This window comes from Pteropus medius, unplaced genomic scaffold (genome assembly GCF_902729225.1).
Source record: "Pteropus medius unplaced genomic scaffold, Ma_sr-lr_union100, whole genome shotgun sequence".
NCBI classification, from domain to species: domain Eukaryota; kingdom Metazoa; phylum Chordata; class Mammalia; order Chiroptera; family Pteropodidae; genus Pteropus; species Pteropus medius.
Genome location: NW_024352785.1, coordinates 19297585 through 19323067, shown reverse-complemented (window position 1 = coordinate 19323067; position 25483 = coordinate 19297585). Strand labels below are relative to the sequence as shown.

General features: G+C 36.2%; 1 protein-coding gene across 1 annotated transcript in view; it reads right to left on the bottom strand.

Annotated features, from left to right (window-relative positions):
- Positions 1-2331, bottom strand: part of SLC12A2 (solute carrier family 12 member 2) — an 87520-nt gene extending 85189 nt beyond the window's left edge. The window contains exon 1 of the mRNA XM_039848603.1: positions 1409-2331. Within this exon, the coding sequence (XP_039704537.1) occupies positions 1409-2143 (735 nt within the window). The 5' untranslated portion in view covers positions 2144-2331. The remainder of the gene's footprint in view (positions 1-1408) is intronic.
- Positions 2332-25483: the final 23152 nt, after the last annotated feature.

Below are 25483 nucleotides of genomic sequence, written 5' to 3'. Positions count from 1 at the left end.
ATATAAAATGTATCCGTGTAATAGCTCCAATAACAAATATTCTCTAAAAAAAGGAAAATTACCAGCTACATATCTACTTTACAAAGATTTTGAGTTTTGAAAAGAATAATAGATTTGAGAGAAACTACAGAATTATGAATGAAAGTAGTGTTTTAAAAATTGTTTTTCTTCTGATATGACAAAATACCACAATGGAATAACAGGAGTAGTATTATCCAAAACTAAATGATGTCAAGCTTTTAAACAATCAATAAGCTGTAAGGGTTAGGACCTATGTAATTATTTCAAACTGTATGAATGTTACATTCAAACATTGGGACAAACAAGTACAGTCTTGTATAAAATGACTGTATGAGTTAAACTAATCATATCCAAAATAAATTACATACTTTCATAAACTTTTCCTCGCTATGATTATTTCCACCTGTATGGTACCAACTCTTTGCATTCACAAAATTCCATCATGTAGTCATTACACACTGTAAAAGCAGACTTCAAGTAATCCTAACTGATAAAAAAGTTAAATATTAACTGAATCTCAAAAGCATCTATGTTATCACAAAATAACGATTTTGTAACCTAAAGAAACAGAAATCAATAGAATTTAGAGGGTTGGCTTTCTGTTCACAGAGTATAATAACTACTTATGCAAGACCCCAGAAAGACTTTCTGGACTTCCTCCACAGAAAAAAAAACAATTCTCCTATTTTTCCCTCCCTCTTTCCTCACTCTCAAGACTCTGCACTCCCCACCCGCCTATTTCTGTAAACCCAAAAGATTTACATTAAAAGATGGATTTATGCCATTATCAGTAACAGCAAGTCCCAAGATTTATGATCTTTGTATATTCAAGATTGCAGGAATTAAGCTTTAATAATTCATAAACCACAAACACACCCTGTTAAAAATTTTCTTTCGACACTAAAGTTCTCCACTCTTGGGACCCTTAATGGGTGTACATAAGTCAAATATTACAACCTTTAAAAAAGACACAGATGGTAGGTGTTCGCTACCCTCTCCGAGAGAAGTACTCACCTAAACTTCTGCACGGTCCCTTCCCGGGGCCCACAAGCATGACTGTCATTCAAAGGATTGGTAAATGTTAAGCGTGGGTGAGAAAGCATACATGAGATATATAACTGGATGAGGAAGGTTGTTAAATGCAGCCTCTCCTGTATCACGTAACTAGCCTAACCCGCTGCAAACTTTTAAGAGATTAAGTTACATTCCTCTGCAATTCCACTCTTGACAGCTGAATCCAGAGATGCCAGCGGGTCGTGCATGTCCATTCCAACCACCTCACCCGTGGAGAGCCGGCGGCCACATGCCGCGGTCAGCGCGGACCAGTGGTTGGGGAAGGAGGGAGGGCTGGCGAGAGGGCCGCAGGGAGAGGGCTGGGAGAGCTCACCTTTTCCAGCTCATCGTGGAGCTCCGCTAGGCTGGGCCGGAGCAACTTCTCGCCCAGCTGCGCTGCCGTGTGTCGGTAGTGGTCAATCCTGGGCACGGCGTCCATGGTGTTGTGCCCGAAGGTGCGCAGGTAGTAGGTGTTGGTGTGGGTGTCATAGTAGTAGTGTTGGTGGTGCCCACTGCCGCCGCCGCCGCCCGAGTGCAAGCTGCTGCCCTCGCTCAGCACCGTGTCCCCGCCGTTCTGGAAGCTCACATTGGGCCCGTCACCTCCGACCCCCGCCGCATCCGACAGGCTCTCGTCCGCCGACGAGGAGGCAGCCGGGTCCACGAAGTTCACACGGAAGCGGCCCTTGGCTTCCTCGCTGCCTTTCGCCGGCCCGCTTTCGCCGCTGGCTTTCCCATCCGTGGGGGTCTCCTTCCTCCCCGCCTCAACACCCGCCGCCGCCGCCGCAGCCGCAGCCCGCCCCGCGTTCTCAGAAACCAGATCCACCTGGAAGCGGCTCTGGCTCGGGGTGGGCCCCAGGGGTCTGCCCAGCCCGTCCCCTGCCGCCGCGGCGCCCTCACCGCGGACCCCGCCGCCGCCCTGGCTAGCGGACGCAGCATCCTCCGGCACCGAGGACACCGCCGTGCCTGGCAGGTCAACCCCGGCGGCGGCCAGCGCGGCGGCTGGCGGCGTTTCCCCGACCCCGGCCAGCCTCGGGGAGCCGGAGGAGGGCGCCGTAGGCCCCGGCTCCATCGCCGCCCGACCCCCGACAGACCGTGAGAGCCTGGCGGACGTAGCGGGCTGCAAGCCCTCCGCGCCCCTGGCCGGCAGTGGCCGCAGCCGCAACGTCAGCGGAGAGAGTCGCTCTCCCAGCCGCCCGCTCTCCGCCGCTAGCCCAGGCCGGCACAAACGCTGCCGGCAGCAGAGTCAGCGCGCGAGTGCAGCGGGAGCGGGGCGGGCCCGGCTGTTTAAAGCCTCGGCGGGGCCACGGCGGTGGCGGCTCCTGCTGCAGCACGCGGGAGGCGGGGCCCGAGGCTCCTCCGCCCCTCAGCCCGCCCACCCGTGGTCCTGCGGTGGCGCTCGGCGGACGCTCCGAGGCGCCCCGGCCCCTCTGGGGTCCTTGGCGACCCTACGCGCGAGCGGCCCGCGCAAGGATTGCGTCCAGCCAGTCTGCGCGCGGCCTCGGACAGCGCGAGCAGCGGGACAAGGGAGCGAGCGCGGCCACGCGCCGCCTGACCGCCGTCGCCGGGAAGATCTCCGCGCCGCTACCTCCTCTTCCGTCGCCCTCCTCCCACCCCACCTCTTTCCCCCGCCCGGCTCTGCAGTGATGAGGGGCAGGCCCCCAGCCGCCTCCCTCTCTCCCCGCCCCTGAAGCTGCGCGTCTTTGGGCCGGCAACTCAGGCCACAGCAGCCGCGTCTGCGGATGACTCCCGGCACGGCTGGCGACTGGGCGCGCGGGACCTGCTTCGGCGCGCGCCGATTGTTGATGCTCCCGCGGCAGTTGCCACCACAGCGGCGGCTCTGGGGGATTTCAGCCACTGGCTTTTTTTTTTTTTTAAGTTCTGGACTCGCAACACTTGGGCTGAGCTGGCGAGATCTCGCGAGATGCTGCAAGGCGACAGGGCCGCTTCCCCTCAGGCGCGTGGTACCCGCGGCGGTGCTGTAGCCGCCTGCTGCGCCCGGCTCCTCCGGGTGGTCCCGGGGGCTTTCTTGTCCGGCCTTCTGGTGCTTCCGGAGTTGCGGGCGAGGTGTGCCCCTCGGTGAGGCCTGCTCCGAGCTCCTGCTCGCCGCGACTCCCCGCACCCATTACAGGCCTGAGCCTAGGGGAAACCAGGATTTCCTCTGTGCCGCGTTTGAGGCGGTAAATTCACCCGCCTGGCAGCGTTAGATTTGCATAACCAGAGACTAATCCCAGTCGTGATGCAGTGGGTGTGTCTACACGTCCATTGACACATTTATTTTAAAAGCTGTGATGTTTGAAGGTGAGAAAGGAGCGTAGTTGTGATACCTTATTGTTTCAGGACGATTTTTAACTATAGGCATTTCCAAAATGATAGGAAGTTCTGAAATGGATCTAATGAGAGCAGTAATAATCCGGGAAGTTTCAGCATGGTTTAGGTTGTGAAGAATTCCTCTGTTTTCATTAAAACAGGTACTCCTTTGCAAGTCTATTAGTGTAAAACGTAGGGGGAAGCAATTATTCTGCAACTTTCTTAGCAGCAAAATCCATTTTTAACCTAAATTTTACCCACAGCCCTACATGAAAACAGATAACAATGAATGGCTTCTTCTATCACTTGCCTCTTATGAATGTATTTACATTTATGTATTTTTAAATTGTATTTACATGGATAAACATCCTTTGCTGAACCCTGGAAATAAGATCAGGCAGCCCCAGAGTTTGCAGAACTGTTTTGAAATACAGTACTGTGAAGAAAGCTACAACCAGGTCTCAAAAAATTGTCATGATCTTATTTGTCCTGCCCAGCTTTTCATCTCAGTTTATTATCTCTATTGCAAAGATGAAGAGAAGAAGGGACCACTCTTGGATCATGTAGCCACAGTTTTTAAATCCCCTCTTGAGCTGTAGTAATACTAAGAAAACCAGAAGTGGCCAGAAAAATCAGGTGGTTCTTTAAGCAGTTCTATTTCTACTAAGGGATTTCGGCCTTAGTAGCTGATCTGTGTGGTGCCTCTTAGCTCCAACGCTAATTAGGTGGCTGTTGGAATTCAACATTCATTGAACTGAACAAATCATAAGCACCCACTATGAGATGCTCTGTGTTCTCTGGATGTAGCAGTGAGCAAAACAATCCCTTCTCTCATGGAGTTTGCAGTCTAGGGAGAGAGGGGAGGGGAAGGAGAGGGAGAGGCAATAAACAAGATAAATAGATAAAATACATAGCAAGCTAGGGGAGTATAAAACATACATGGAATTATAGAGCATGCTTGGAATGCTAAGGAAAGGAATAGGATATGTGAGATGGAGGTGATAAAATTTTTTGTAGAATAGCCTCACTGAGAAGCTGACATTTGAGTGAGGAAATGAGTGATACAACTGTTTGGGAAAATATTGCAAGCAGAGGAAAAACAAAAGCCCAAAAGTGAGAGTGTGTCTGACATGTTCACAGAATTGCATGTAGGCCAATGTGGCTGAAGCTGCTTAAGGGATGAGAAAATTAAAGATAATCAGGTCAGAGAATTTACATGTTGGGGGCATGGCAGACCAAAATGTGTAGGACCTCTTCGGCTATTGAACTTTGACTTTGAGTGGGCTTCCATAACAAAATTCCATAGACTGGGTGACTTAAACAACAGAAATGTATTTTTTTATAGTTCTAGAGCCCAGAAAGTCAGAGTGCCAGCATGGTCAGGTTCTGATGAGGAGAGGTCCCTTCCTGATTTGCAGACCTCTATCTTCTCTTTGTGTCCTCACATGGTGAAGAGAATTCTAGTGTCTCTTTTTCTTATAAGGACACCAGTTCTGTCCATTCAGGTCTCCACGCTTATGACCTTATTCAATCTTAATCACCTTAAGGACACTATTTCCAATACAGTCACATAGGTTAGGGCTTCAACATATGGATGGGGGGTATGAGGGCAGGGACACCATTCTGTCCCCAACAGATGGCAAGTTATTGCAGGGTCTGTGTAGAGGAGTGACATGGTTTGATGTATATTTAAATGACCAGTCTAGCTGCCTTTTAAATATACAAGGGGTAAGTGGTGGGGTCAAGGAAAGAAGCAAGGAGAGGTGTTAAGAAGTAACACAAAAATTCAGGAAGTGATGATGTGGCTTTGACCATGATGGGTAGCAGTGGAAAATGGTGAGAAAGTGATTGAATTCTGAGGCAGCAATAGAATTTGCTAGTGGATAATGGAATATAAAAGAGAATCCATGAGTTTTTGAGCAAATGAAAGAATGGCGTTGCTGTTTTCTTAGAAGATGTGATGGTGAATGAAGCAGCCTTGGTGAGAGGAAAATCAAGAGCTCAGTCTGAGATGTTTGTTGGAGGAAACAAATATATAGTGATAATAAATAGTGTAAGTGCAAAGTGAAAAGTTCAGGACAAAGGAACGTTGTACAATGAGAATGCAAAATAGAGGGACTAGACTTAGGGAGGAAATGACTTTTTCAGCTGAAGTCTGAAGGATGATTAAGATTAAACTATAACTTAACAGGGGTTTCAAAAAAAGGAAATATTGTGTGCAAAAGCCCTCATGGAATGAGAAGCTGTCTTAAGAAGCTTGGAGCCAGTTTGATCAAATAATGATTTAAGGGCAAGAGTAATGAGATGAGTCTGTCTATACTAAAAGCCCTATAAAACCATTAATGGGTTTCCAAGGAGATAGGTACATGATCAGATTTACATTTATTAAAAGTCTCTCTAGATATTTTGTGGGGGGCAAATTGGAGAGTAGCCCCATTGCCTAGTGGCTACCATATTGAACAGCATAAGTATAGAATTCAAAAGAAAGCCTAGAGCCCAGCCTTGTGTAATTCCAACATTTAATGACTAAAGAAAAGGAGGAGAGGCCTGAGGGTTGAGAAGACCAGATGAAGGCATTTTCAAAGTAGGATTAGCTATGTTAATTGAACCAAGAGGTGGAAAAAAATGAGAGGTGAATATAGAATATTGAACTTAGTGATATTTATTAACCTATATACTGGGAGAGTAATGGGAGAGAGAACAAAGATTCCAGAAGGTATTATCAAAATAGACAAGTGAAACTAATTGAAACACTGTCAGGAGAGGTCTCCTTTTTACTCAGCAAGCGTTTGGTTATTAGATTTACCATGTGTCAATTCAGAGACTAACTTTGAGAATAGACTCATTGTCAGTGCCATAATGAAGTACCTAAGTCGTTTTGCTCATTTTCCAAAAAGTCAGCTTTTGACAATATAGGTTCCAATGTTCTTAGTACTATGTGTTGAATATATTTAGAATTTTATAACTAGAAGGGACTTAGGTTATTCCAAGCCTTTCACTTCACAAATGTTCAAAGGAGATATAAATTACGTTAGACCTACAACTTTTCGTGTCTGTAGCATTGGAACATGTGAGAACGACGTAGAGCCTTTAAAATCAGCTCCATTTTTTTTTTTTTACAGTGAATTTTAGTTAGATTTTCTATGCTCATATTCTACCTGGTTATGGTTTTCCTATTTTTACTAGCATACAGATTAGGTCAATGGTATTTCATTGAGAAGTAAAGTAATTATCTTATCAAGGAAAAAAAAGGTTGACGAGAGAAAAACTTATGCTGTGTCATAATTTTGTTTTCTTACCAAGTCCCAATCACATTCTACTTTAATTAAAAATATTATAAATATTTTAAAGTCAGTCATAGAATTAATCAAAATCTGATTGTGCTTTTTCTCTAATATTTAAAATCATATTTTAAAAGAAACAGCCCAAGGTTTTATTGAATTTAAATCTTATGTTTTGCTAATCCAAGCAATGAGTTCATGATGAATGCATTTAAAATAAATGTAATCTCTGTCTTTTCTCATTTCCCACTTCCACCTATGAATTTATATTATAAAGCTAATCAAGGAAGTCTCTTCCTCTCACATTTTGTATTGGAAAAGTTATTTTCCATCTGCACTGATTTACTTTTATACTTCTAATTCTGCAGTCCGTGAACATTTGCAAACTCCAAAATTGTTATCAAATATTAATATATGAAGTAAATACTTTTTACAAAATAGTAAAATCATGGTCTCCATAGCCAGACTGCCTAGATTTGAATCTCGGCTTCATTAGTTACTGGTCATGTGAACTTGAGCAAGTCTGACCTCTGTGCCTCAGTTTCCTCATTTGAAAAATAGTGATAATGGTAGCTACCTCATAGAGTTATGAGGATTACATGAATTACTTATCAGTAAAGTGCTTAGAACAGTACCTGATACATGGTAAGCCCTAATGTATATAATCATTAAGTGTTTAAATTTTTTAATATTTTATTTAAAAAAGTGCTAAGACAAAACTTTAAAATTGTATCTTTTTTTGCAACTGTCCTGTTTAGTCTTTGAATTTTGCTTTTTGTTTTGTTTTGTTTTTTTTGAGAGACAGTTCAGTGATTTTTTGAGTAGCACGTAAGCTATTTTTCTTTGGTTACAAATTTTGAACTTTTAAAACAGTTGTTAATATCATTATTTTGCTGCCACTTATTTGGAAGATAGAACGACAGCCTAGACTGAGGATTTCTTTCTTATTCACTTTAAATCCATTTTTCCTCCTACCGGGCTCTTTAGAACTAATGATTTGTTATTAAAACCATTACATACTAAATTATGTTATATACTAAAAAGTGACTTTAGGAATATTTTGTCTGCATTCACTGTACTGCATTAAAAATAGAGATTTAAAACATATACACCCCAACACTTACAAAACACATACCTTAATAATTAAATTACCCCTCATTTATGGAGTAAATATTGTAATGTATCCAATAACTAAACTCCATACCTGTATTTTCTTCACAATTAATGAAAAATATCTATTTTTTAAATCTTCTATTATGTTCCTTCGTGATTAACTCATGTTTTCACTTTCAAAAATTACAAATATAATTGAGATGTTTTTATAATTGTTTAAGATGACTGAAATTCGAAAAATCATAAACATGGAAGGAATCCTAAAGGATTATGTAGTAAGCCCCTACTTTAAAAAATAGAGTAATTATTATATCTTTACAAAACATGTTTTCCTTTAGTAACATTCTAATGGTTACAAGTTCTTACAGCCATAGTATCAGACGTGTTAAAAATACTCAAAGAACAGGACATTCTTCTCAATGGCTAAACTAAATTATTCTTCTAACAATTTAAGTTTCTGCTTTTTGTCTTATTCTTCAGAGGTTATGGTAACCCATAAAATGTAAGGTTATTTTTGGTTTTATTTCCTAAATGGTTTCCTCTTACATGTCATTATAGAGCCCAGTTTCTAAGTATGTAATTATTTTTATTACTTTCCTCTGGACCCTTTCCAAGTAATTTAATCTTCTTTTAAATGTGGGCCAAAACTATTAGGTTCAATATTATAGTTAAAGAAACAACAACTGATGATTATAAAAGTAAAGACAGATTTTTACCATTGAAGTAATTGTTTTTACTTTAAACTGGGCTTCCATATCTGACTTCAGATATGGCCCTGGGTGTCAACTCTTCTGATGAGTCAAAAAAAATTTTTTTTTTTTTTAAGAAATTCGAACTAAAAATCCACCTCTATTTCAACCCATTTCTAAAGACATAAAATTACTAGACTATAAACCAAAATTTTGGTTTTATAAGAGCGATGAATCTGATATCGATATTATTTTTCAAATTATAAAAGTGATACACATTTAATAGATAAGTCATAGGGAAAAAAATCAAAGGGAAGTAGTACTTATTATACCATACCCTAAAATAACATTTACTTTTTGGTTTATGATAATACAAAATGACTTATTGTTTTGTAATTTTTAAAATATCAATGACATGAACATCTTTCTGTATATATAAAAATGTTTTGAAACTGCATGATTCCTAATGGCTGCATAATATTGCATCATTTGGATTTATCATAATTTACTGAATCTAGCACGTATTTTTGAATGTTTCATTTATTTCCTTTATAGTTATAGTAAGCAATACTGCATTGAATATCTTTGTGCATATACCTTTCTTCATAATCTATTATTTCCTTAGTATAAATTCCTAGAAGTGAAATTGCAGGATATGTGCATTTTTAAAATGTTTGGCGTACGTTGTAAAATTTATTTTCAGAAAGGTTATATCAGTTTATTCTATCAGCATTGTATTTGAATGCCTATCTTACACCCCTCTCACAAATTTTAAGAAAGATCCTTATCTTTGTCAATCTGATTAGCAAAAGATGGTTTAATTTTCAGATTATTGACTGCTAGTGAGGGTGAACCTTTTAACATTTATAAATCATTTACATATCATTATTTCTGAATTGCTTTTTGATAGCTATAGCAAACATTTGCTGTATCCTGAAAGTCTGGCTTCCATTCTGCCTTGTTTTGGTAATAGCATACAAATGATTTTTTTGTTTGTTTTGGTGTTTTTTGGTGGAGTGTGGGAATGACCTGTCTGCGCAGTTGCGGAAAGACATAGAAGGACTTGCCTGACCCCAGCCAAATTGTGAGCACATGAACAAATGTGCCAGTCTGGCTTTCCTAAGAGTTTTGAATTTTGAATGGTATAAAGTCAGAAAATAAGTCCAGTTGCTGGGACTAATAGCTGCTCATACCTCACTAGAAAATTGCCTTGCCTCAGGCAGCCCAAAGCAACTAGCTAAAGAGACAATATAAGGCCTTTGCCTCCATTCAGGAATACTCCAAAGAGCACCCTAGGCTTCAGCTACATTCTCATTGCGGGTCTGCTCTCTGCCCAGTTCTTGCCTTCCTCGTTTCCTTATAGGTGTGTATGTCTGTCCTGAGAGCACTCCTCAGCAAACCTTCATATGCCATCCTCCACCTCAGTCTGTTTCCAGGAAACTGTCTATTTATTCCAGTGGTAACACTCGAGGAAAATTTTAAGTAGTTCCTGCTACCAGCACCCTCTGGAACTACTTCTCGTGTCCTTTTTGCATCTGGTTCTTTTTTTAACTTTCCTATATTCTTTCAGTAATTTATTCTGTTAACCAGAGTTGGTTCCTATGACTTGCAGCCAAGAATCAGTATTAATATGATGTTCTTTGCCATTTTTCTGAAGTCTTTTACTTAGAAATTTTTAGCTTTTTTATGTATCACAGACTTAAACTAAATTGGTTTTCTTCACTTTGTCAGTTTCATGGTAGTTTTGTTCATCATAGTGTTGGAGTTCAATTATTTTTAACATGTATTGCCATCAAGTATCTCAATCTTTTTCTTCATTATTTTTACCTTTGATATAATGCTTAGAGAGGCCTTTGTCATCACAAGATGATGTATATAAAATTAATATGTATATATGTTTCAGTTAAAGGTTTTATTTTTAATCCTCTAATTCTTATGACATTTATTTTTGCTTTGGTATGAGGCAAGATTTAACTTTTTTTTCAGATAATTTAACTGAATATTTAGGCTTTTATGTTAAAATCTACTTTAACAGTATCCTCAAATATTAATGTTAAAATAAGGTAGACATTTATCTTTTACTCAGATAACAGCCCAGAAATGATACTTCTCAAGCTGGCCAAGCAGCTCTGCCATTCTCATCAGGAGACTCTCATCTCCAGGTCAGAAGCAGTTGCTTCATTTCTTGCTATTTTCCAGTCAGTGGGAAGGGGGAACTAGAGAGTGTAAAAAAACAATTTCTTAACACCACACATACACATACACACACACACACACACTCATTGGTCAAAATGTAGGCACTTGGCTATGTGTAACAGGTTGAAAAATATAATCTTTTACTGGGCAGTCACGTGGATAGTCAAAACCCATGGGGTTCTGGAATTCCCTATGATAATGAGTCCTGCCAATGGATAGAAACCTGCATTTTAAAGGGATATAAAACATTCTAATATTAGCCTTAAAATGGTAATTATGTTGAACATGGAACAGAAAATGAACCTAAAATATTAAGTGTAAATTAACACATAGCTATCATTTAAAGGGGCGCACCCCTTTCAAAATGGTGTGTGTGTGTGTGTGTGTGTGTACCACAGCCATTCAAAGGTTCTGTTTCTCCTCTCCATCACCACCACCATATGATTTGGATGTGGAGCATGAGTTGAGATTTTTTTTTTTAAGTAGATGATTTTAAGCCTCTTGACATGCTTCATGTACTTCTTTTGTTCAGCTCTCAGATTCTTTCTGCGCAGGCTAGGTGAATATGAACAATGATGATAGGAAGGGTATATTCATATGCTTCTTTAAGAGGATTTGTAATTTATGAACAATGATGATAGGAAGGGTATATTCATATGCTTCTTTATGAAGTAAATTAATTTATGAAGTAAATTAATCAGGAAATATAATATTCTTGAAAAGGAATGGTCTATATCTGATTTAGGAATATAGAATCTGTTCTCAATATTGGTACTGGTTTTTATTGTGATGGTTTGGACACAGTTTCATATTCAGTCTCTCTGTATATTATTCTGGTGTTATAAATGCCTAACCTTAGAATTCATCCTGCAAGCATAAGGATGACTCCTTGGAAATTTGCATAAAGATAGCCTTTGGAATCATAGGATATTGGTCTCTGGGAACCATGGTTTTGAAGCAGAATGGTGTTGGGTATTTGTTTTATTTTTGTAGTGTTAATTATGCATGACATACACGGAAGTGTTTAAAACATATATGTACATTCTGAAATATCTGTACAGATCAGCATCTAGGTCGTGAAACATAACCTTGCCAGGCCTGAGAAGCCCCCAGAGTGCCCCTTCCGGCTCACAGCCCTTTTATCCCACTCTCGGTTTGTGATAGTCATTTCCTTGGTTTTACTGTCTGTATATATACCCCTAAACATAATATAAATGGATTTATACTGTATGTTTCTTTTGTGTCTTTTTTCTTTTCACAATATGTTTGTGCAGTTGATCCATATTGTTTTATGTGTCATAGTGCATTTATTTTCACATTATAGTATTACCTTGTATTGATATACCACAATTGATGTGGCCATTTTACTGTTGGTAAATATTTTGGTGGCTTCCAGTTTTTTCTTTCTTTTGCTATTCTGAGCATGTTTGCTGTGAACATTTCATTACAGATCATAGAGAATATGTATGTAAATTCCTATCGGGTATATATTTAGGAGGGTATTGCTGGTTCGTAGAGTATGTTCTTCATCCTTGTTAGATGATGACAAATGGTAGAAGGTGACAACCATAGATGACAGTTTTCTGGTGGTTGTATCAAGAATGGTATTATTTTTAAAGTTCTTTACCATGTCTTAAAATATTTGCTAAAAGTGTCATGAGAGAGGAAAACAAATTTAGTAAGCTATGGTATTGTATTTTGTTATAAAATAATTTTTAAATAATCTAGAAAAGATAGACATCCATTCTTCTCCAGTCTTTGGGTTAAAAAGGTATTTCAATGTAGATGAGATATATTAATATATAATATAATACAGAAAACATTACATATTATATACTATATATAGAATATATGTTATATGTTACAAATTATGTAATATTAATAACACATAATATAGATAATATATTTTATATTAATATATAATTATACAAATCTATATTAATATATTTATAAAATAATACAAATAGAGATAATATATGTGATATATATCAAATATATAATATAATAGATGTAGAATATAAATATATAATACATTGATATATATGGTAAAATAAAATTTTAGATCAGGCAAAAAGGTATAAAGTGAAAAACAAAGTCTCTATTCCTCTCCCTAAAGTTCTGCCTTAAATGACTGCCTAATTAACAGTTTTTGTATCCTTCATAAATAGATCATAATGCATATGGTATTTTTTCACTTTGTTTAACAGCATATATGATTCTTCGCAATGCTAAATAATATCGACTTAATTGGGTATATAATAATTTACTTAATCAGGCAGGTTAATTGATGTATATTTAGGTCATCTCCAGGTTTTTATTATTACCAATGATGGATCAGTAAATACATTATAACATACATGTTGTAATTTTTGAGAATGTATTCATTAGATAAATTCCAAGCTATGGAATTATAGTTCAGAGTGATGAGCATTTTAAATTCTGATAGATATTTTAAAATTGCCCTCCAAAATATTGTATCAGTTTGCATTTCTATTAACTGCTATTTGCCAACACTGTGTATTATCAGAATATTTTATGTTTACCATTCTGCTGGCTGAAAAATATAATTTGTTTTAGTTTGCATTTATTTAATTGTGAGTGAAGTTGATCATGATTCCATTTTCCCATTAACTGCTTGTTAATACCCTTTGCCTATTTTCTATTGGGTAATTGAATTTTTCTTGATGACTTTTAATACTCATTATAAATTAATTAACTTTTTGTCTATTATGTGCTGCAAATATTTTGCCTATTTTCTTGTTAAGTTTTATACTTTGTTTATAACTTTTGTGCATACGTTTTAATAGTCTTTATGATATTCGTGTTGTATATAACTTTCAGATTGCTTAGAAGACTCTCATGTTGCCATTTGTTTTGTAAATTTATAAAGACAGTTAAATTTAGTTCATATATATAGCTCAGCCTCTTTTTTTTTTTTGCAAATAAGTCTGTGAGAAGATTCTAGAAGGAACTGCTGTAGTTCGAAGTATACGATGAATCTAATGAAATTTGGCTATCAAAACAAAACAAAAATGTGTTTAAACATTTAAATTCTACCTCCTTTTTTCTTCAGTTGTCCTAAAAGTCAATGGATGAGAAAGTGCTATTAGTAAAGAACATTATATTACTAGACTTAAAGTATGTTCTCTAAGAAGGTAGAGAATACTTTTTCTCCTACCTACCTTCAAATGACAGGTTCCCATCTGTATCAAAATTTGTCAGAAGTTCCAGTATTTCTTATAACAGTTTATTCATGGTTAAATTTTGGCTTGTCATGAATGAATGAAATTGATTTATATGGCCTTTCTCCATAGTCTAAATTTGCCATAGAAAACCTGTAATAGATAATTTAATAGAAAAGTTGAAGTATAATAGATTTACAAAGATTATCAAAACACTGAAGGACATAAAAATGTGTATTTGAATATATGAAAATAATCCATGTGAACCTAGCTCATACTATTTCTCCGCTAAAGTGACTTCTTGTTTCACCGATATTAAGTAAAGAGACTGGATAAGTCTAAATACTAACACTTATAAGTAGTGGAGAACTAATCATGCAAAACTTTTTTAGTTTATATTTTTGTTTCTTGTATGTCTTAAAGCTGTTTAGAAATTGCTGAGTAAAATTAGTTAGTGTAACATCAAACCATTAGTTTTTTGCTCAGTAGGCTAGGCACTCAAAGCCACCAGATAAGGCTTAGTTGAAAACATAAGATTCCACATTGTCCTTCAAACTAATCTTACTTTCTCCAGAGTTCTTTAGCTCAGGCCTATATGATAGCAGCATCCAGCCAGTTTAGACTGGACCTCAAGCTTTTTGTTTGGGGGGTTAAGATACTTTTACATTGGACAGAGGGAATTCTAACTATCCCATATCTGATGTTCAAAGATGATCCAGATTTTCTAAAAGAGTCCCAATTTTACAAAGCTTATGATTTTCAATAAATAAAGGCTAGTATATAGCCTTGTAAAACTTTATCTTATGAAAAAGTATTTTTAATTGTTTTAATTTTTACTTAAACACTGACCCAATTATAATGCTTTAAAAGAACTGCTTAGCTGACTCTACTTCTAGAAATTAAATAAAACTATAATACCAGTTAGGTCATCATTGAAAAAAAGTCTCTAAAATATTTAAAGTTCTCTAAAATGTGTATTTCTCATTAAATTCTAGGATAACTTAAAAACAACACTTACAGTATAGTATTAAAAGTTGAATTAAGCATGGTATAGTGTTGTACCTCCACTAAAGAAAATGTAAAAGTCAGTAAAGATGTTAGAAGGTGAATGTAGAATAAGTTATCAATTGCCTAGACCCGTCTAAATAGCAGAAATTTAAAAATAGCTGAAAATAATGTTTTTATACATTTATTTATTTTAATTAGTTTCAAGTATACAGTACATTGATTAGACATCTATATAGTTTGTAAAACGATCCCCCTAATTGCTCCCACCCTCCCCTGGCCCTCCACCTACCAACATATTAATGGTAACTGCATTCCCTATGCCGTGCTCCCCATCTCCGTGACCAACTATCAACTACTAATTTGTACCTCTTTAACCCTTTACCCTGTTCTTCCAGTCCTCCAACACCCCCACCCCTCTGTCCATCATATTTGTCCACTATATTTGTGAATCTGTTTTTGATTCGTTTGTTCTTTTTGTGCCTTAGATTCCACATATAAGTGAAAATATTTTTTTAAATGTTAGGATTTTAAACTGCCTTTAGAAATAGTCATGAGATATTATATATTCTTTTCTCTACTCTTTAAGAGAATACTGAAAATACACTTTCTTGGCTCAGATCAATTTTTGGAGTGAATTAGCTATCATAACATGCTGAAAGGTGGTAGCTGTAGATACAAGTTTATATTTATTGAGAGATAATTCTCCATGTGTCTGTTATGTTTCTGTATGTCTTGCAAGCAGAGACATTGACTTCTTTTGTTCCAGACTATCTTTTCTTGAAAGTATAGCTAACAGTATTGGAAGACTGAGATAATGTTTCCCTGGAAGCAAAGAGTAGTTATGATCTCACTGTTCGTTATAGAAGGTTCAGATTCCCTAAGCTCAGGTTCCCTTAACTACAACCTTATAACCACTGTTGTGCATGTGTTACCTGGCTCTCTTCACATTGCCGTGTAGGAACTGAGTCTTAGTGAACTGGTGCTAATGCTGACATTCTGTTGACTGATATTGCCATCAGTAATAAAGTCCTTTGTTTCTGACCCTGAAGTTTCATGTCTTCTACCAGCATCTATGTAACTATAGCAAGTTAACATGTTAACTTGCAAGTAGGGTAAAATTCTTAGAACTTTTACAGGCTTTGACAAGATGATAAAAAGCAGAGATCAGCACATTTTTGTTCTGTAAAGGGCTAGATAGACAATATATGATCTTTATCACATATGTTTCTTTGATGTATGGGTGTGACCCTTTAAAACATAAGAACCGTTCTTAGCTTGCAGGCTATACCAAAACAATCTTTGGCTTGGATCTGATCTGTAGGCCATAGGTTGCTGATGTGGAGCCCTGATAGGCCCTTGATATAGAAGGTGAAATCAAATGGCTATTTTGTTTCACTAGCAAGTTGCCCAGAACTTTTCTCAAAATCATTATGTCTTGCTTTTCACACAGGGTTTTCTCATGACTAATAATAAAATGAAGCACATCTATTTGGAAGGAAATAAAATATCACTATCTGGAAAATTAATTAGATAATAAAAAGAAAAAGCAATGTCTTCCTAAGTGGTTTTCTAGAAAATTTTCATCTTCACTCTCTCTTTTGTAAATCAGTTGATCAGAGAGCCAGATAGCTCTAATTCATTTACTACTAATAGTAGGTGACAGGCAACATGTTCCTTCTATAACACACTGCTCACAAAAATTTACATTGAGTTTTTGAGGAGGATTTATTCAAAAACTATAATGTATTCCTCTAAAAACAGTCATGCTTTTACTCATGAAGTTCTTCTTAAGTTTTGTGTAAACAGAAATTCTCAAAGAATAGTAAACTTGGGTCTAGATTGTCATCTAGTATTTTAATCAACTTTCCTTCTAGAATGACTTAAAAAGCTGTTTGAAAAAATGCATGAGGGCATCTCAAAGTTAGCAAAATAAGAATTAGCAGGCCAGGATCTGGGGAAGGGTGGAGACCTAGGGAAATAGCTCAGCTATTGGGACTGCTTTCCCCTAGGGACAGAAATGAAGAGGCTGGCTCATGGTTTTTAAGCCTAAAATAAGCAGCTGTGCAGCGATGAGAATCCAGGGCCCACCAAGCAGGGATTGTGGTGAACTCTTTGTCCAATAAGGTTAGCACTCTGACAGTTAGAAGAAAGAGAACTAGGAGAAGATGAGCATTTTCAGGGATTACCACCAGCTTTAAATCATCTATCTCTGTTTTAAGGTGATCCTGGGTTGCTGGTACTTCCATAAACTTGAAGTATTTTATTATAAATCCCCTCTTGAGGAAGATAATAGCTTTTTAGCCTTAAATTATTTCTACAATTTTGCATGAAAAGGCAAGACAAAATGGACAATGTATACATATATATGTATATATATATAAAAGCAACGGAAACCGTAGAAACAGACACATGGGACTTAGACATAATGCAGTTACCAGACATACTTTATTTATCAGATTATACTTACTATTTTTCAGGAAGATAAAAGATTGAAAAATTTGTTGTTAAAATTTAAAAAGAAACAAGTAGAAATTTTAGAATTAAAAATATAACAAATTAAGAACTCAATGGACAGATACATCATAGAGAGAACTTGTGAGGTGGAATATAGATCACAAAATATGTAGAATGAAGCATGGAGAACTTAGATAAAGTTGAAGAAAAAATTAGCAAAATTGAAGAAAGTATCCAAACTAAAACTTAGAGAGAAAAGGATGGGAAATAGGTAAGAAAGTATAAGGAACTTAGAAAATCTAGTGAGAAGGTCTAAGTTTCTTGGAGAGTCTCAGAAGACAAGGAGAGGAAAAGTGGGACAAAAGAAATATTTGAGGAGATAATGACTGAGAACTTTCCAAAGTTAATAAAGACATAAAACCCCACTTTCCAGGTGCCTAAGAATATAGGGAAGGTAAACAAAAACAGACCTCTACAGCAAAACAAATAAAAAGTTTAAATGCTGAAAGCCAAAAACAAGAAAATTTTAGAGCAGTCAGGAGAAAAAAACTAATTCACAAAGGCGCAACAATTGGTCTGAGAGCTGAATTCTTTTTGTTTTCCATTGTAGTAAAATATAACATACAATTTACCATTTTAACCATTTTTAGGTGTACAATTCAGTGTCATCAAGTACATTCACAGTGTTGTACAACTATCATCACTATTTCCAGAACTCTTCATCATCCCAAACCAAAATTCCATACTGTCATTAAACGATAACTCCATTCTGTTCTCCTACTTTCTGTCTTTATGAATTTGCCTATTATAGATATTTCCTATAAATAGAATTATACTATATTAGTCTTTTTGTGACTGGCTTATTTGTTCATAATATTTTCAAGTTTCATCCATGTAGCATATCAGAACTTTATTTTTATGACTGAATAATGTTTAATCATATGTATATGCCATATTTTGTTTATCTATTTTTTTGCTGGATACATAGATTGTTTTTATCTTTTGGCTATTATGAACAGCGTTACTCTGAATATTGGTGTGTAAGTATCTGTTTGGATTCCTGTTTTTGATTATATGGATATATACATAGGAGTGGAATTGCTGGGTCAAGTGGTAATTCTATGTTTATTCTTTTGAAGAACCACCCAACTGTTTTCCAGAGCTGACTCCTAATAAAAATAAGCCAGAAAACAATGAAATGCTATTTTCAAAATGCTAATGGAAAATAACTGCCAAACTATTAGAATTATATATCTAATGAAAATATCCTTTCAAAATGACATTTTCAGACAAACAAAAATTAAGGGAATTCATCACTACTAGACTTTAGCTAAAGGAATTAGTAAGGGAAATTTTTTAGAAAGATGTGAAATAATCTCAGAAGGTTGAAGATGTGAGAAGGAAAGAATAACATAGTGGTAAATATGGTGGGTGGAGGGAGAATATAAAATAATATTGACAGTATAAAGCAATAATAATAATATCTTGGATTTAAATATACATATAATTTAATAAAATACTTGACAAGCATGACATAAATTAAAAAGGTTTAAAGTGAGGTAAGGTTTTCTGAGGACTTTAACTGGTCTGGGAAGAAGGTAAATCTATTGAATAATATTAGACTTTGATAAGACAGTGATATGTGTCGCAATCTTTAGGACAGGTATTAAGAGGATTGTAAATACTATATATCTCCAAGTTAACACAGAGTGAAAAATGCAATAAAATAATCCAAACGAAAAGAAAGTTAAAAGGTGAGATGAAATAAAAAGTACTTCATAAAATGGTAGATTTAAACACAAATGTATCAATAATTACATTAAATGTAAAAGAACTAAATGCTTTGTTAAAAGACAAACTTGATGTGCTGTTTACCAGTATTATATTTAAAATGTGAGGATGCAAAAAAAGATTAAAAGTAAAAGGATAGAAAAAAATGTGAACACTTACCAAAGGGATGTTAAGGCAGTGATATTAATATTAGAGAAAGCAAACTTTAAGGTAAAAATTATTATTAGAAATAAAATGTGTGCTTCATAATAATAAATATTTTAATCCACCATGAAGATATAAAATCTTTTTTATTTATATCTAATTATATAGCATCAAAATATATAAATTTATGTAACATTAAATTCAAAATCATAGAAGATTTTAACACATATTTCGGTAACAGAGCAAGCAGATTTAAAAATGTGTGCGGTTAGAATCACCAAGAGTATAGAAGATGTGAACAAGATTAACAAATGACTTAATGACATATATATAGATCACAACAACCATTGATGAGAAAACTCCAGAGCCAGGCTTCTACTAAACATTTCAGGATGTAATATGCCAATATTATACAAGCTGTTTCAGAGAAGAGAAGAGGAAACATCAACTTGCTCTCTGAGGCCAGAATTATTGTAGTATTCACACCTGATAAGGATATAATCAAAAAGGAAATTAAAAGCCAATTGCATGCATGCTTAATATATCAATATTAATGCAAAAGATTATGCATGATGACAAAATTGGGTTTGTTTCATGAATTAAACATTGAATTAATATTAGGAATCAGTCTAACAAAATTAACAGATTAAAGGAGAATAATTGTATAATAATCTCAAAACGTGGAAAAGGTATTTGATAAACTTTAATATTTATTTAAGAATAAAACACTGTAAACTAGAAATAGAAGGAATTTCTTTCACATGATAAAACATTTGTAATAAACCTATATAAAACATTATGCTTAAATATGTACTTATATTCATACTTAAAGTCATGAAAGCTTTCCTTTTGAGATAGGAAACAAGAATATCACTACCTTTATTCAACATTGTATTAGAAGTTCTAGCCAGTGCAGTAAAATAATAAATTAAACGAATGTGATTGTAGAAAGCCCAAGAGGATCTACAGATATGTTAGAATCAAAAGGTGATTTTAGCATGTTTTCTAGATATATAAAAATCAATTGTATTTTTATATACTGGCAAAAATCAAGACACATTTTAAAAAAAAATAATATAATTTAAAACAGCATTAAAAAGTTTTATGGACTAGATCTAACTAAAGATATGCAAGCCCCCAACCCTATGCAGAAAACTGTAACATTTTATTAAGAGACATTAAAGAAGACCAAAGAAATGGATATACCATGTCCATAGATTGGAAGACTACAGTGTTATAAAAAGGATAATTCCTCCGGAATAGGTCTATTGATTCAATATAATTCCAGTAAGAATCCTACCAGCTTTGTTTTAGGAGAGACTTTGTGGGAAGCAGCACAAATGACAAGTTGATTCTAAAATATATACGGACGGAAATGCAAAGGTTAAGAATAGCCAAAATACACATGAAGAGGAACAAGGTGGAAGGACTTATTTGATAGATATTTGACTTATTAGAAAGCATTGTAGTTAAGACTATGATGTATTGATACATAATAGACCTATGAAATAGAATGAGGTCCCAGAAACCCACCCACATGTGTATACTTGATTTAGAAAAGACATGAAACTACAATATAATAGAGAAAGAAGTGTCCTTTCTTCAGTCATGCACCACTTAACAATGGAGATAGATTCTGAAAAATGCATCATTAAGTGATTTTCTCATTATGGAAACATCATAGAGTGTACTTATACAAACCTAGATGGTATAGCTCACAACATACATAGGCTATACTGTAGAGCCTATTGCTCCTAGGCTACAACCCTATACAGCATATTACTGTGCAAAACAACGTGAGATTAAACCAAGCCCAGAGAAGATGATATAATCAAGCGATGAGAGATGAGGCCATTGCTGGTGTAGAATGGCATACCATTTTACAGCAAACTTTTTATAAGTAGCAAGAGTATACGCTACATAATGATAAAAAGTATAGTATAATAAATACATAAACCGTTAATCATTTAATATCATTAATTGTATGTGTTGTACTTTTATATGACTAGCAGCATAGTAGGGTTGTTTATACCAGCATCACCATTTACGAAGGCTATGATGTCACTAGGTGATAGGAATTTTTCAACTTCATTATAATCTTATAGGACCACTATCACTTTTCAGACTGTCTTTCACTGAAACATTGTTTTGCATTGTATGACTTTATATGGTACTTTACAACTGGATTTCCAAGTAAAAAAAGAAAATAAATAACTTTTCTTTCACATTTTATACAAAAATAAACTTAATTGGATATTATATCTAAAAGTTAGAGTTATAACAATTTTCCCAGAAGCTAATAAAGGATAATATCTATATGAGGTCAGTAGGGAGTGAATTCTTAAACAAGACACAAAAAAACATTAATTATAAAGGCAAAGACTGGTAAATAAGACTACATTAAAAGTAAGAACTTTTGTTCATCAAAAAACACCATTAAGAGAGTGAAGTCAAGACAAACTTGGAGAATATATTTGCAATAAACATAATGAAAATGGGCTTACATCCAGATGCACAGAGAATCTTCGCACAAATCAATATGAAATTGACAAAACAACACAATAGACACATGGACAATAGACTTAAATAGGAACTTTACTAAAATGGTACCCAAATGGCTAGTAAACATACCAGAAGGTACTTAATTTCATTAGTATTTGTGTTAATTTCAATTAAAAACAAAATTCCTACACACTTATCTGGATAGGCACACTTAAGAAGGCAATTAATGTCAAGTCTTGGCAAGAATATAGAGCAAAAGGAACTCTTCCCCATTGCTAAAAGGAATATAGATTGTTATATGCATTTTGGAAACCGGTTTGAAGTATTTATTAAAGTCAAGCATAATTATATTCTATAATCTATAATTCTACTGCTAGGTATCTAACCAACAAAAATGCACATTTCTATTATAAATAATGTTAATTATTTATAATTTATAATAGCCAAAAAGTGGAAACAATTCACGTATCTGTGAACAGTAGAATGAATAACTTGTTACATATTCGTACAATAAAATATTATACAGCAACGAAAAAGAATGAGGTACGGCTACATGGAAAACATGGATGAATCTCACAAGCGTAATGTTGAAAGAAGCCAAATACATATAATTCCCATTATATAAAATTCAAAAACAGGCAAGATTTTATAGTTTAGGAACACGTACTTAACTGGTAAAACTATAAGGAAATGTAAGGAACTGATAACCATAAAAGTCAGAACAGCAGTTACCTTCAGCAGGTACATAGAAATTAATGATTGGAATACAACACAAATGGGCCTTTGGGTTGCTAATAAAATTCTATTTCTTGAGTGGAGTGGTAGTAACACATATTGTTTAATGTACTTTTCTGTGTATGTTATATTTCACACAACTTCACACACATACACAAGATTTTAAAATCATGATTGGAAGACAAGAGGGGAGTGTGAGTTATTCCATGACTTCAAAAATTGGTTTTGATTTTAGAAAAATGTTAAATACTTACTATATTTTTCAGGACATTTTAGTTGCAAGCAATAGAAACCCCACTGAAACTGGCATGAAATAGCTTAAGCTATTTCAATAGAATATTAAAGAGCAAAAATTCAATCAAGCAAATTTGAAGATTTAATTGGCTTTATTGAATGATTGATGAATCGAGCAGCATCCCATCTAGTAAGCAGAGTGGTACTCTGATTGGCTATACAAAATGGAGGGTTTTTATAGGCTGAAGGAAGATAGGGCAAGGAAGTTATCTGCAAAAGTAAATAAAGAATTGTTTCAGGCCAGGATATCTTTCGGGGGAAAGGGAGCAGCAGATGTTCTGTCATGCAAATTACCACACTAATGATAAGCAGGAATTTCAGATTGACTGTTCCGCACATTCTTGGGAGGGGTTTAAATTGCAATTAAGTCTTGGTTTGCTGTCCTGGCGCAAATGACTCCAGTTGGGGCCTGTGTTATTTCTTTTTGAACGAGAACATCTAATAGAAAGTCTAGTAGTGGATCCAGTGGCTCAATGTCAGTCATGTGTCACCAGCCAACACACACAATATGTTAATAAACCTGTCTGTTTTTTTCTTGTTAATCGGACTCACTATTTGGGGCGATCTAAATCTGTTATTGCCCGGGTGGTACTGGGGGGCCTCAGTTCTTTCCTACATGCAGTAGGGAATTACAGATTAGCGAAGATTAGGAAAGTAAGATTTATTGAACTATGTTTCAAGAGAGAAACAGCCAAGAAGGTTGTAGCCTCGTAGAGGTGAGGAGATTAATCTTATATCTGTTCTGTGATGGGTTGTTACAAGGATGGTGCTATTGCTAACTGATGTGTGAAGTCATTTTGATTGACAGTTGGCTTTTATATAACCTATTGTCAACTGAGCATGCACCTTCCCAGAATTTAGTCTATTATAATTAGATTCATGAACTTCCAGGCATATGCATGACATTAAGAGGCTGAGGTATAAAGGAGGTCAGCGTACTCTTTACTTGCCCAAGTGTTTGTGGCTGGTCTAAACTGGTTGCTATGCTATGGTCATTTATTTCTCTGTACGCCAGGATGTATGGGTATTGTTATGTGAAAAATGAGTTTTTTTCTGGTAGGTCCTAGGAGTGGCCTTTTGGGTTGGGCCGTCAATGTTGTCATTTCTTTGGTTTTAGAACTGGCCTTTCGCTCCCATCGCTCACGGCTCCCTAACTACCTAACATGACTTTTGTCAGTCTATTTGCAGGGCCCCAGCCACTAAACCTAAGATAGGTAGAGGAAAAACTTTTTTGTCCCCTACATTTCCCATTAACTGACGGAAACAACTCAGGGAGGTCTTCACCATGCTCTGGATTGCTCTGAACAGGGTCATGTGCACACCACTAGGATTGGCTGTGTGGGTGGGTATGGGGTAGAGTCAGCCTCACCAGGACCTCACAGCAGAGGAAGAAGACAATGATTCCCCAAAGAGAGGGATGCCGGCAAACAAACCGAATAACTGCGTTATGAAATCCTTTTCATTTTAACCATCTTGGTCTATAGCAGTAATTTTTCAATTCAGACTTCAGGTTAGAATAGCCTGATGAGCTTGTTAAAAATACTGATGCAGGCCAATTAAATTGGAATTTCTGAGGGAGGGGGATTAAGGGAGTGTGGAGGCATCCATATGACTTTTTAAGTTCTCCAGATGATTTTAATGTGCTATTTCAGTGTTGAGAACCATTGGATTATTGTGTAAACTGTTGAGATAATATTCAGGGCAGAAAAAGGGCAAAAATATTTATAGATATTAAACTGTTGTCTCATATGAGTGTTATAGTTACCTAACAAACATTTAAAAAAAAATCACTGGTCATCACAAACTGTGATTCCAAGCAAAGATTTTAAATGAGAGAAAAGTTCAGCCCTTTACATATTCAAATATTGATTTGCACTCCTCAAGGCAGAGGTAAATATAACACCTTTATAAGCTCTTGATCAACAAGACAATCAAAATTAGGTTAGCTATATTAGCATATGAAAAACATCAACTGGTTCACATCCTGCTTTAAACTCACAAGAAATGGATTCATTAGCATCTCTTAGAAGATAAATTGGCACACCATCCCATCAGCATATAGGTGTTAAATTGTGCTCTGCAAGGAATTCTCTGAAAGATACAAAAAGGTTCCAAACTACCCTATTTCCTCTTTAGTTATAACTGCATTTTAAATATCTTTTTCAAAAGCCAAAGCTATCCTTTTGGAAATGTAAAGGATCAGACTTGTAATAATTCAGCCAGGACTGTTATGTAATAGTTTTATAAACTCAATTTGGAAAGGACACCAGCAATTTTTGAGTTCTAATATCTTATTTGTAGATAGGTTCTAATATTGTACTAATGATGCAGGACAGAGCAAATTTCCCTGAGTTGGTTGTGGGGAGACCAAACCCTGCACCAAAAGAAGAAGAGGATCCTTTGGCGGAGAGTGTGAAAGAATTCAATACACGTCAAAGTTAGAGTCATCAAAGGAAAGTTTATTAGAAAAGGAGTAACACTCCACAGAGTATAGTCTCCTCTCAGAGGCAGAGAGTGAGAGGGACAGTGAGAGAGACAGTGAGAGAGAGTAAAAGCACTGGGAGGGACATGGCAAGGCAGTAAGAGACAGAGGGGTCGAGGTCATGAGAGGGTCAGAGTAAAGGCAATGAGAGGGACTCTGAGTGTTCAGAGAATTCAGTTTATATCTCATTCTTTAGTTCCCATTTCCTTTGATATGGACATACAGTGAGGA